The 13,958-nt window shown below is 41.6% G+C and overlaps 1 protein-coding gene across 4 annotated transcripts in view; it reads right to left on the reverse strand.

The window, feature by feature from the left end:
• The window catches only part of SLC6A6 (solute carrier family 6 member 6), an 89,957-nt gene that overhangs the window by 16,239 nt on the left and 59,760 nt on the right, over positions 1-13,958 (reverse strand). For all 4 annotated transcript variants that reach the window (XM_006132857.2, XM_006132856.4, XM_006132855.4 and 1 more), the window contains 4 exons: positions 11,837-11,971; positions 9,649-9,752; positions 9,407-9,531; positions 3,767-3,879 (listed from right to left, as the gene is read on the reverse strand). In XM_006132857.2, coding sequence (XP_006132919.1) covers positions 3,767-3,879; positions 9,407-9,531; positions 9,649-9,752; positions 11,837-11,971 — 477 coding nt within the window. The remainder of the gene's footprint in view (positions 1-3,766; positions 3,880-9,406; positions 9,532-9,648; positions 9,753-11,836; positions 11,972-13,958) is intronic.

The following is a 13,958-nucleotide window of genomic DNA, read 5'->3' on the forward strand; positions in this document are numbered from 1 at the left end:
CATAACAATCCTTTTCCTTATAGTTCAAGGTTAATGTGCATGGCATGTGGTGGGTTTGGGATTGTTGTTTTTTAAGTTTGGAACAAGCTTTCAGAATTGATGTCAGTTTCCTAGCATACTTATAAGAGACTAATGTTGGTTTTTCTTTATAAACAAAAGCTACAAGGTTAAAGGAAATGAACGTGATAAGAGGGAAATATTCACACTATTTTTATGTAGTAGATGTTTCAGATGAACAAAAAGTGCATGTTAGAAAAAAGGTAGAGAAAAATTAAGCATTCTGAACTACAGCAGCATCTCTCAATCTCTGTCTTTACTTGACATGTTAGTGAAATGTATATACATTGCATAGTTAAAGTATATAATTAGGGCCAAATTCGATTCTCAGCTATACTGGTAAAAAATCATACAATGAAATACTGCCCTGCATCATTCCTGCAAAAATTCATGCAGATACTTTTCATACTGGAAGTAGACAAATTATTCAATAAAAGCACATGAGAAAGGTTAAAATTCTGTCATGGGTTTTTTAATAAAATCAGGGACAGACCAGGGTCAACAAACAAAAGAAGCCCGTGATCTGCCCTGCTAAAAATACTCTGAGGGTGAAGTGGACAAACAGAGCACTGCTAGGGTTGCAACTGCTTCAGCTCTGCCATTGCTCCTATGCTAGGAGCTGACCGCTGCTGTTCCAGATCCAGAGGGCTGACCTAACCCTGGCCGCTGCTTTGGCAAGTTGGGGACTGCTGTTCCAGCAGTGGCCACTGGTGAGCTGTTCGACAGCTCCAGGGCTGACTCCTGATCAGCTGTTCGGCAGCCGCAGGGCTGGCCATCAGTCAGCTGTTCTGATGGCATCGGGGCTGACTTTGGCTGCTATATAAAGAGAATACTTAGGGCTTGTCTCCGCTGCACAGTGGATCAATGTTGCAGTGATCAATCCACTGGGGTTGATTTATCGCATCTGCTTAGATACAATAAATCGACCTCTTAGCACACTCCGTTAACTTGGGAACTCCAACACAACAAGAAGAGTAGGCAGCAGCTGATATTACTGCATGGAAGACACAGCAGTAAACAGGCCTAAGTACGTAGCCTTCAGCTCTGCTGTTTATGTAGCTGAGGTGATGTATCTTAGATTGGCAGGGGGATGTACTGTATACTTAGGCCTGCTTTGAGTGATAGGTGCTGGAGTAAAAGAAGACTTCTTGAAGTTCCTTCCAGACCTACAATTCACATATGTTTGTGTAACCTATACACCTATGGGATGTAATGTACTGTCCCATCTACGGGATGTAATGTACTGTCCCATCTAGTGGCACTGAGACCACTTACAGAGAGAATAATGAATCTGCTCCACAGCCTTCACTAAAAGCCAGCTAGCTTTTAGCTCATATGGTAGAGGCTCATGTACGGAATGCTAGAGGTCCCAGGCTTGATTCTGCCTGTCAGCATTACATTTGTACAGCACCAAGCCTAATAGGGCCATCTGATTTGTGACTGAGACCCTTAGCTACTTCTCTAATAACTGAAATGATACAATTACTTTACAAGGATTAGGTAAAACTTTCTCACTTGGAATGTAAGATGAAATCCCAAGCAGATCAACCAAAATCTTACATTGACTGTTTTGGTATCTTGGAAATTTTTTTAAAAAATATTTGTACATAAAAAATTGTTTGCTATTGAAAAATGAATGTAAGACAAATATAATTAGAGTTGGCCAAATTAAATTGAACCAGACTAAATAAGTCTAAACCAGAATAACTTCATGTATAGGAAAAAGGGCCATTTAATGGTGCACAAACTGATCTAATAAAAACAAAGAAATCTTTGTTCATGCAAAGCAAAACCTGCTCTCTTCTCTGGCACAATCCAAAGCCCACTGAAGTCACTTCCACTGACTTCCACGAGCTTTAGATCAGATCTAACAATAGTGACTTCATTGAACTGATTGTTGTAACTAAACATGGTTTAGCCTCATTAAGTTATCCATCACCCTAAAAGATAAATGGTTCATTCCATAGTCAGTGATATATCACAGCTAGTTCATAAATTAGCAATATTCTAGCATATATAAATCATCATCTCCTTTTGATTAATATACTTACTATATCCAGACACTTCCTTTAGACACATTTTACTCTGTAACCTTCCCTGATAAGAGATAGTAGCTATTACTAGACCACGTAGCTTTCAGCGGTTGATACTGAATGCTTGGGTGAATTCCTATTTTAATGCCTTATGTAAAACAGCTTTTCTTTTAAAATGTAACATTTCCCATTGGTTGGATTTGATCTTAAGATGCTCTGGCATTTCAAACCCTGCTTGACTACACTCCAAAATGGGGGCGCAGGAGAGGCAATTAAGCGCTCCAATTAGTTTGAATTATGCCACACAGTGAGGAGCTATTTAAAATTACTAGCCAGCTTAAAATTTTTATAAGCACTTTGTTGCAGAGCCACAGCACTGGGCATTGTAACATTCAGTGTGAAAGTGACTGAAAGTCACTTAGCAGAGTTGAATGATTAAGCAATAAAGAGCGATTTAGAACAAATGCCACAGAACTTTACAAATTTAAGAGATTAAGCAAGTAACCGCTGGGAAAATCCACTTATGAAACTCTCCTCATATAAGAGAAGATTTGAGTTCAATAAACATGTTACCTTTGTCTAGTGAATTTTTAGAACTGTAGTGTTACTTTACCATTGTAGTATAAATAGTTCTGAAACCTTGGGAAACCTCAATTTATAGTTACTGTGTAAACCTTGGTTGCCTGTGTTTCTTTGTGACTTTCTAGAAATGATTAATCAAGTCTTTAGTGATATTTATGTGAAAAACCTCCTCTCTGAACAAAACTACACTAGGACAAGCTAGATACCTGGTAGGTCATACCACCAGTGTCCAGTTACAATGCCACATTGTGGTGCATTCTGCAATTCACTCCCTCAGGCCTTGTCTACACCAACCCCTGCTGTCGAGCAAATCTATGTGACTTCAGCTACACAAATAGCATAGCTGAAATCACCATACTTAGCACAGTATTTTGCGTGCAGCAGGGTCAGTGGGAGCTGCTCTCCTATCGATGCTGGCTAGTCTTCTTCTCCTAGCGGAGTACCAGCACCAACGGGCGAGCACTTGGAGATCGATTTATCATGTCTAAACAGAGGTGATAAATCGACAACCAGTGGCTTGATCACTACAGCGTCGATCCTTGGTCTAGTGGAGACAAGCCCACATTTCCACGGCCCTGGCCAATGGGAACTGCGATGAGACAGTGCTAGCAGGCAGGAGCAGCGCATTAAGACTTGTGTTCCCCTTCCCCTTCATACACATGGGGATGTGAGGCTTCTCTGGCCACTCCCAGGAATGGGCTAGCAGCCTGGGGCCAAGACAAGCAAAGAGCCTGCCAATTGTGATGGACCGGGAGACTCCCCATGATCGACCGGTTGGTGACCACTGCTCCACCCCTTGGACTCCTCTGGGTTCTGACAGCACAACCTCAATGTACAAAGTCATGCTGACCCTGCCTATGTACGGACTAAAGCAATTTCTTCATTCAGATGAATGGGTTTTGTAGCATTGACAACTTCATTTAAGCATTATTAATTAATAATAATAATTAGTATTATTAACTAATAATTCACCCATTTATTATTGGGTTGCCATTCCTGGCATCATGGCAATAAAAAAGACATATGTCTTATTGGGACTGGAGGTTCCTACCAGTCCTATGATTTCTATGTAAAACAGTCCCATAGTTACTAACCTGGCTATCCAGTCCAATCAACAGAAGCATAACAAAGAAAAGGATAGCCCAAACTGTAGGCACTGGCATCATGGTCACAGCTTTTGGATAGGCAATGAAAGCCAGGCCTGGACCTAGAGGAGGAAAAAGAGAAAATAGGGAGGGGGGAAGGGAATGGAGATAGTAAGCTCTCAGTTCATGCCTTGTGGTAGCTACAACCCATGCAGGGATGCCTGGTTCCTTTCAGATAAACCCAAACCCAGCTGGAAATACCAGAAGTGAAATTGTTTGGATCTTTCATCTGACAAAGAAGCACGCATGACTACAACACAAACCCCAAGCAACCCCAAAGGCTACGGCTAGCCAACCACCAGTTTTAACATCTGTCTCAAACATGCCAGCACTGGATCAGTTCCTGCACCAGTCACTCAGGCGGTGTAACAGGAATGAAGGCAACTGCCCCCGTAGAATGAAGGAACCCTGATGCTAGCATACCTGGGATCTAGTTATATGGAGGGGGAAGAGGTGGGGACAAGAGGGAATCTGCTCCAAATATGCTGCTTCAATGCTGCAGCCAACTCAACCTAGCTAGCCGTCTGAAAATGCAAATATCTCATGAGCCTCCCTTCCAGGTTTTGGTTTCTGCTCCAAGAGCCATGCTGCTTACCTGCTGTAAACCATCACTAAACTAAATAGAGCTGCCCCTATTTACACCAGCTGTGGATTTGGCCCTGTGAGTTCCAAAAATGTTCCCTGCTGTTTGGAAATTATGTAATAACAATAAAAGAAACAATGGGAAAAAATAACTCCCACTTTCTGATCCTACTAGCATACCAATTTAATCAGAGTCTCCTATATCACAAGGCTTCCTAATCATGCCATAACAAATGAGTGGTGTATTGCCACCATCATGCACAACTATTAGACCAATTACACGTGCTGTACACACCAAAAGACCTGGGACTAAAACCTTGGTCCTTCTGCTCTAAAATCACAGACTTCTAAAACTTATGAAAAGGATCTCCCCAGTGGCTAGCCATAATAGACTTTGCCTGATCTTCTTTGTGGCTCAGCTAATAAAGGGCTCACTCACGCCTAATCACACGCAGAGCCTCAGTGCACTGCACTTCCATGTTGGATTTCACAGAAGTTCTCACCTAATGTCACACAGGTTTCAAGTAACAGTAATACATCATGAGAACTTTTGTAAAGTGAGTATGCCATCTCTGATTGGGCAGTAGGAGCATAGAGGCCAATAGGCACCTGAAATTTGCTACTGGTTTAAAAATGGTTTTATAATTTTTACAGAATGGGGATTCTCTTGCATGGACAGATTTACGTGCACATTAAAATCTGCATGTAAGAAGGTGGCTTGGCATGTTGACATCTTTTTTTCTTTCATAAGAAGGTGGATTGGCATGTTGACATCTTCCAGGTTTGGTGACTGGATTCAAATTAAACTTGTTTTTCAGTAGGAAAGATAAAGTCTGATAAATCACAGGCAAAAAATCACTTTAATTTGCACAGAGAATGTCTACTGATACTCCTTCTAATTCCCACTTTTCCTTCCCAAGAAGAAAGATGGAGACAGGAGTAAGGGAGAGAAAATACGACAGTGGAAGGATGACTTTTTTTAAATTAAAAGAAAAAAAAGTAATTTAAATATAAATAAATACAAATTAGCCAGTAACTGAAGAATTAATTTTATTTCATTAATTGTTAAAAAGAAACATGTCTGTGGCTTTACGTGACAGAAAGCATGCACACACAAAATTGGCTGAGTAATTAAAATTTCCAGGGTTCTGCTTTCCCCTCAACTCCTAGCCATGGGAAATCTTCTCTCAGTAAAAATTAAATTTCCACCTATAACTGCTATTAGATGACATTTGTAGCCAATCTGTGCAAATGATGAGACAGATGTAAAACTGCTGCTATTTCTCTCTCAAACTCACTGAAAATGTGTGTATGTTCTTGAATTGTGAAAGCATTTGTGTATGTTAAGTCCTACTGACAAGTGATCTATGCTCTGTGTGTATTTTTCTATGAAAGCAAATGCGGAACTATAAAGAGAAAGGACTGTGTAAAATAACAACCTTTCTGGCAGCTTTTTCAGTTGAATGTAAATCATTGAAAAAGGCATTTAATATGGCGCGCTGTTCCACTGAATAATTATCTTGTTCAAATGCCCTGTGCTTCTGGTTGGTGTTAAAAGCTTATTAGAACAGTAATAACCACAGTTAGTTGCTTGCTGATTAAATGAAATATTATGGCTGGAATTGCACCCAGTCAGCAGAAGGAACTGTGGACAGTAGACAGATTGAAACAATACAAAATATGGAGGCCAAACTTTCTACATCAGCTGAGAGACATGATAGTCAGACCTGATTAATCTGAATCACTTGGCAAATGGCATTAAAACAAAGGAAGTCTGGTATATCGCTGGTACATACTGTACATGCACTATATCTTTCATCCAGGCAGGCACGCAGACAAATGCAGCACAGATTAGCCAGGCCTCACTGTGCTTCTTTTGTTCCCCCATTGCGTTTCTTAGGGTAAAAAAAATAAATGCAACAATACTTTGAGACTTTTTTTTATGTGATGTAATTGGAAAATTAAGGACAAAAAATCAGGCAGTTTGCCAATCTAATGGGGGATGAAGCAGAGGCATACCAAATTCAAACCTTGTGTAACTCCAGTGCTAGGGATGTAACATCTCTTTTAAATGGTTAACTGGTCAAATGTAATGTTTAATCAGTTACCCGATTAAAGGGGCAGAGGGGAGCAACTTCCTCCTCCTGGCTGAAGCAGCTCCTATCTGCAGGCTGCCCACTGTGGACAGGAGTTGCTCCAGCCCTCACTGGTTAACTAGAACTGGTAAGCCACCCACTAAGGGTGAGGCTTGCCAGTTTAACTGGTTACACTTTCACATCCCTAAACTCCACTGAAATCAATAAGCCCATTTCACCCAAGGTAGCAATAACTGCCTTTGTCTTTATATCTTCACTACTCATATCCTACCAAGGGAGAATTCAGCTCATTTGGGTTTCATAAGGAATGAATTTGGCACAGGGTGTTACCACGCCACAGTGTGATGTTGGGGGTTCTGCTGTCAGTGAACTAGATTGTGCCTAAAATCACAAGAATAATCCACTGAAGTCAATGGAACCCCATGTGTGAGTAAGGCAAGTGTGAGGATACAGTGGGAGGAACGAGTTGGTTGCCCAATACATAACTTCCTATGCCAAGCCGAAAAATCAAATTGCAAATGTTCATTGCTCCCTCTTTCCTTTTCCTACATGGAAGAATACTCCTGGATTTGCATACTGGCAAAAGTATGGTTTAAAAAAAGATGGTGAAGGGAGCAGTGAAGTATATCTGGGAAAAATACAGATCTATTGAAATTTCTCTTTGCTGGTAAATAGTTTCAGGTTGCCCTCACCGGAAAGTGAAGTCACCTGTTTGACCCAGAACTGGTATAGTACAGGCAGCCAGCACTATGTTTCCATCACACCACCTGTCAATGTAACTCTACTATGAACTGAAACAACCACCTCTTAGGAAAGAGAGGGGTGGAGCACTCGCCCAGGCTCAGCTTAGAATGGCAACACGAATGCCAACTGGTACCAGTTTCGATGGCACTTATTGTGCTTTGGGTACCTTTCCCTTAGGAATTAGCCTAACACCACCACATACATTTAGGCTGTGTCTACATTGGCACCCTTTTTCGGAAAAGGGATGCTAATGAGACACTTCGGAATTGCAAATGCCGCGGGGGATTTAAATATCCCCCGCGGCATTTGCATGAACATGGCTGCTGCTTTTTTCCGGCTCCGGGTTTTGCCGGAGAAAAGCGCCAGTCTAGACGGGATCTTGCGGAAAATAAGCCCTTTTCCGCAAGATCCCTTGAAAGTAGGAATAAGGGATCTTCTGGAAAAGGGCTTATCTTATTTTCTGCAAGATCCCTTCTAGACTGGCGCTTTTCTCCGGCAAAACCCCGAGCCGGAAAAAAGCGGCAGCCATGTTCATGCAAATGCCGCGGGGGATATTTAAATCCCCCGTGACATTTGCAATTCCGACTGGTCTCATTAGCATCTCTTTTCTGGAAAAGGGTGCCAATGAAGACACAGCCGTACTGTCTAATGCACTGAAAAGTCATGTATGGCCATCCCCAACCTGGGCTGAAATCAACAAACTAAAATATGCACGAAAATAAAGTTCCAGTGTGTGAAACTGATCAGTAGTGCCACTTGAAAAATATCAGCTCTTAGGGGGAAAAGGTGCCCATTTAGCAATGGATTGTGTTTTTTATTTGCGGTCAATTAGAGTAAAATTTGAACAAGTTTTTTGATTTTTAAAAAATATGAATAAAAATTCCCAAATATGCAAAATTTCTTAGTATTCATCTTAAACGAGTTAGAGTGTATATTCACTGGAATTATTCCCTTAGCTTGTTCCTGTGTAAAACAATCAGAGTATGAGCAAAATTATCCTTATGGGCCAGATGTTCAGCTGGTATAAAGTGGCATTTGCTCCATTGACTTCAATAGAGCTATGCCAATTTACACCAACTGAGAATCAAGCAGCAGCATCTGTGATTTCATCATGAGTCTCTGTGATTCTTAATGCTCTAGCTCCAGGACTTAAGGTAATTACAAGAGAATCTCAGCTTTTATTTTTTAAATATAAGTTTCTAGTCTTCTTGGTGACAAAAATAGCAGGAAAACATGACCCTACAGTTAAAAAGTGAATCTTAACGGCTCAAAAATCAGAAGGAAAAGCTAAAGCACCCAAAATACAGTGTTATTGTTTCGAATCTCATTATTTTTAAGCTAATCTCACAATTTTAGAGGGCTTGACTATGATTTTTGAAAACTTTGGGTTGGCAATCTAGCCTGGAATAACTGTTTGCTATCACTGTGACATCCTAAAAGTATCACTATTGCTCACAGGTCCTATAAAGAATGTCCAAGGGAAAATTATAGTCTACCTTGTTCAGTGTATATTCACAAGCTGCATGTACCCTCTCTCTGAGACGTGTACAGGTGAATGGTAATGGGAATCTACATATGCATATCCAGGAAAATATGTCGGTGTAATCAGTTCCGAAATGGACTTGGCACAAATAGTATCAGCTTTACCTTGGAGCTAGACTAAAATGTATAGTTGCAACAATTGGTGTCATGGTGGAAGAGATTTTCCAAAGAAGCCCATGGGGTTTAGGTGTCCAACTTCCTTTGCCTTTCAATGAGATCTGGGCATCCAGTTCCCTTATGTCCCATTGAAAGTGCCAGACTTTATTCCTACAGCAGCTCTCACTAGTGGGCAATCATAGCTTTCCAAAATGGATTAACAAGTCTAGATTCCACACATGTGTGATCTCTTTACCTAATCTGAGCTAAACTTTATTAACGCGCTTTGGAAAAAAATGTTCCAACTGCTACTCTAATCAAGGTAAAGTCAGTCCTATGTTAATCAGCAACCTACTGCTGTCCTAAAAGAAAACCAGACTAACACGTGCACATTTAGTCTTTTTTTTCTGATGCTTGTGGGAATTCTTTTTCCTTTCTTTTTATTTTAGTTTGGCTGATTTAGTCCGTAGTACTTTGCTCACACACTAGGTGGCAGCACCCACCACCACTGCCACCAATACCATCGTACCTGACTCTGCCACATCAGCAATGTTCACCCCTTGCTCTTGTGCCATGAAGCCCAGGACGGAAAAAATTGCGAAGCCAGACACAAAACTGGTACCACTGTTCAGGCATCCCAGCAGCAAACAGTCCCTAAGTCACACATATGTCATGGAGCAAGTTAATTAAAAAAAAAAGGTTTGAACCCATTGTCCCTACTTATTTACATCATTTAGCTAAGACACTAAACCCCCTTGGTTCAAAACTTGCCTGTAGCAGTTGTATTTGTATTTGTTGTAGCTTCCCAGGGATGTCATTGCTCCTAAGCAGATTGCATATGAGAAGAAGATTTGTGTCCCGGCATCTATCCAGACCTAAAAGAAAAGATGGAAGGATGCATTACTAATGTAGGCAAACCCTATAGCACATGCATCACAATCAAGTGTGTCATTTAGGTTATGCAACAACAAAAATAGCTGCCACTGAGACAGATATTGCGATGAAGGGGGAGAAAAAAAGCATCTCATTGAGGAGAAAAAAAGAGAGCATATCATTTTTCAATGACCACATGGTAGGGAAAAAATCAGCATCAGAAACAATAAGTAGTCCTGTGGCACCTTATAGTCTAATAAATATATAGAGAGAGTATCATGAGCTTTCATGGGCAAAACCCACTTTGTCAGATGAGATGACCTGATTAACATCAGAATCCAGATTAGCATCAGAGTCCAGTTGAAAATGTCACAGCTTCGTCAACAATTCTAACATTCCTGATGGTCCATAATTCTAGTTTGTGGGCCATTCCCTTGTTCATTTCCTTACTGCATAACAATCAATGCTTTCCCAAGAGAAGGGACAACATCGAGGCAGCTGTTGCAGTGCAGTTAGAACCCACCCACAGAGTCACTGGACTGCAAACACAAATGTCTTGACTGATGCTTATTCAGATGACCCCAGGCAGCTGCCCCAATCATAACTTTCAACCATATGTGACACAAAGACAAACACGACAGGTGCAGAGGGGACACAAGTATAACACAATACATCGCTTTAACATAAGTAACACCGTTACTAACCTCCGTCCTTGACTCATCATCCTGATGGTGTTAGTACAATAACATACAACATACAGTATCATTACAGTGAGAAACTCCAGCTTAATATATCTGAAGTAACCCCTCCTTCTATTGCTGACCATCCACAGCTATGTACTTCTCTCCAGAGAAATGTAATGGGAATCATGGGGGGGAGGGGGGAGAGAGAGAGGAGGAGAAGGGTATGAATAGAGGGAAAGCAGCAACTTTGCAGCATATCTCTCCTACCATTGTCAGCATCATCCACATGACAATACACAGGGATCTTCTGGGGAAAGAAGACAAGTCTTTTCAAAGGGGAATCCATGATAGCTTAACCCTGGAGGGAGCTATGCTGTCAGGGGGCCTGGGAATTAAACAGAAGCTGAACCCTTCCTGTGTTGTCAGTCATCATGTTTTAGGGCATGAAACTTACACCTAAAAACTCATAATAATCACATGCTACCAGATAAGGGAACAAATGCATGTCTGATTGGCCAATGTCAGGGAGGCAAGATCACAGAGACTGCCACATTCGGCTAAGCTTCTTTCAACCACACGTTACCTGCTTACTTACATAGCATCTTGATGTTTTAACAGCTAATTATTAGAAAAGAAATAACAAACAAAAAAAGTCATTTTTCACCCTACAATACCTGTTGCCATCACATTAAAAAGATCACTCTTATCATTTGCATTTGTTTTTTGCTATTGGTTAGAGAGTTTTGCATGTTCCATGTGATCACGGTTGGGCTTTCACATGTTGCTACACCAGTAAGAAATAGTCTTTTCCTTTTCTAGTGTAGCTTGTAGAGAAAAAAGATCCAACTCCTCCTATCCAGTGCTAAGCAGTTGTTTTCCAGGCACTCTCCCACGTTTGCATGAGAAAACAGATTTCTCCCATGTTTTCTATGGTTTTGATTTTTCCACTGTATTCACTTCGTTCCCCAATGTCCTGCTCCTGAGTGGTGGTGGCTGAGTGAAACAAATACTCACAATTGTTCTTTGGGGTGCCATCGACTACGCTCATATTTCTCTCCCTTCTTCCGATTCCCTTCAAAACTAAAGACTATCCTCCTAAAAACAATGCATCTCCCTTACCTGGTCCACAGCCTAATACCAACAAGAAAGCTGAGATTCTATAACTGGACAGAGTCCTTTGATGCAAAAATACACACATGGAAAGATACATTAGCACATGTTAAAAGGACCTTTCAACCCGATACAATAGAAATAATGCAACCCAGTTTTAATGCCATGCTGTATTTGGATTGATAAAGAACATGTAATAAAATCTACTCTTGGTGCACTCCCACCCACCTCCATTTGTCTCTCTTGTTTCAGAGCACGGGAAGTCTCCCTGCTCCTTCTTCCTGGTTTCATACCTGTGGATCTGCTAACCGTGATACATCAGGATAAAGGTAAAATTTGATGCCCTCTGCAGCTCCAGGCAGGGTGACACCTCGGATTAACAGCACAAATAGCATGACGAATGGGAATGTAGCGGTGACGTACACAACCTGCCAAAACAAAGTGACAATATGTATAGTACTTGACAATTAATTTAGAAACAAAATATAGAACTGGTGTCCTTTCAACACAGAACCAAAACTGACAGAGCTCCAGGGACTTGAATGCAAATTCCCTGTCATGTCATTAGGCCCTTTAACTGTTCTTGTGGCTTGTAGTGTTCAGCTGGTGCCTTAAGTTTCTCCAGTCTTTGATATATGCAAAGAAAACAGTCTGGTCTGCTTTGTGTGAAGGAAGTAGTGCTCTGCATCTCCAGGTGAAGATGATTCTGGAACAAGGTGGACTGCCCCTTTAAGAACCTTTGAGGCCAGCATATACTGTTTGGAGACAGTGCTTGTCTTTAGAGGAAAAATTTGTGCCTAGGAGAGGGGCTTCTCAGACCCAGCTGGGAAGGGGAAGGGGGGGCAAGTGATTACTATAAAAGGGCTGAATAAGTACAGTTGAGGGAAGCAGAGTAGATCCTGCCTGGGGCCCTGGAGCAAGATCTAGAAATGTAGGGGAAAAGACCTCTGAATCCTGTGAGCAGGCTTTAGTCAGAGGAATAGTTTTGTTTTGCTGTCAATGAGTTATTTGTCTGAAGGCTAAGCCCTGAAGGAAGGACACGTTCCTTGTGGGGATGCCGGCCAGAAGCCTATAGCTGCCAAGGCCTTTTCTTCTGACTCTTCACACAAGTCACAATTTTCTGTTTCCCTCCCCGCTGCCTTCTCCTGTCATATGTTCACCTTTGGCAATGAAGAGTAACAGCCTCCACTGCAAAGGGTCATTAATGAGTTACCTCATGTTTCTTTTTAACCTTCCCTTTGCGGATCTCCAAGGGCTTTACAAATATGAATGAATTTAGCCCTCTTGTAAGACAGGTAAGAATTATTTTTCCGATAGGGAAGCTGTGGCATAGAGAGACTTAGGGTACGTCTAGATTACAGGGTTTTGTCGACAGAAGTTTTGTCGACAGATACTGTCGACAAAGCTTCTGTCGACAAAGAGCATCTAGACTACATTCAGTTCTGTCGACAAAGCAAGCTGCTTTGTCGACAAAACCCTGTAGTCTAGACCCAACCCTACATGCAGTAACACCTTCTGTTGACAGAACTCTGTCGACTGAATGCGTTATGCCTCGTAAAATGAGGTTTACCAGCGTCGACAAAACTGCTGAGTTCTGTCGACGTTATGTCAACAGAACTCAGCGGTAGTGTAGATGCAGGTATAGTTTTGTCGACAAAAGTCAACTTTTGTCGACAAAACTCTGTAGTCTAGACACACCCTTAGAGACCCAAGGTCTCTCAGTTAGCAGCAAAATCAGGAAATGAACTTCCAAGACAACTGCTCCATTTACTCCCTTAGCCCATTGTCTCCACCAGTTTCTTAAGAGCAATTAGAGCATCTTCCATCTATTCCAATTACTGGGAGCCTGAAAGGTTGGCATGCCAGCCTTCTGTGAGTTTGTGGAACAAGGGGCTTTGTCAGTCATAGTAGGAACTGGATCTCCTACAATGCTATTCACTGTGCTACTGTTAATCTAGCAGGCCAACATACACGTCTCACTCATGATAGAGAAGTTGCCTTGTACCTTGCTAACAGGGAGGCAGTTTAGACATGCACAAGGTTACATGTAGCGATCAGTGAAGTCTATGAGCACTGAAGGCTTTGCAGGCTTGTTCTCTTGTCCAAGAATACTGCCGTTATCCATGTGGATTCTAAAGGCACTTTTTAGCAATAGAAAGGTATCAAGTGGAAAGGCTTTGGCAATGCTTCAGGTCAATGAAAGGGCTGTTCACCTCTGGAGACTTGAGTTGTATCCCTGATCCAGACCACAGTGCAAATGAATTTGGTCGGCTCACCCCATGAGAAACCAGTCCTTGTTTTAGCACAAATAGCAGTATCTGCTCAAGATAGTTTCTGGGCAAGAACAGAAGAGGTTGCTGCAGGCTGGGAGGTCTATTTTCTGACACAAAGGATACTGCTAGACTACAAGTATTT

This window comes from Pelodiscus sinensis, chromosome 11 (assembly GCF_049634645.1).
Source record: "Pelodiscus sinensis isolate JC-2024 chromosome 11, ASM4963464v1, whole genome shotgun sequence".
NCBI classification, from domain to species: domain Eukaryota; kingdom Metazoa; phylum Chordata; order Testudines; family Trionychidae; genus Pelodiscus; species Pelodiscus sinensis.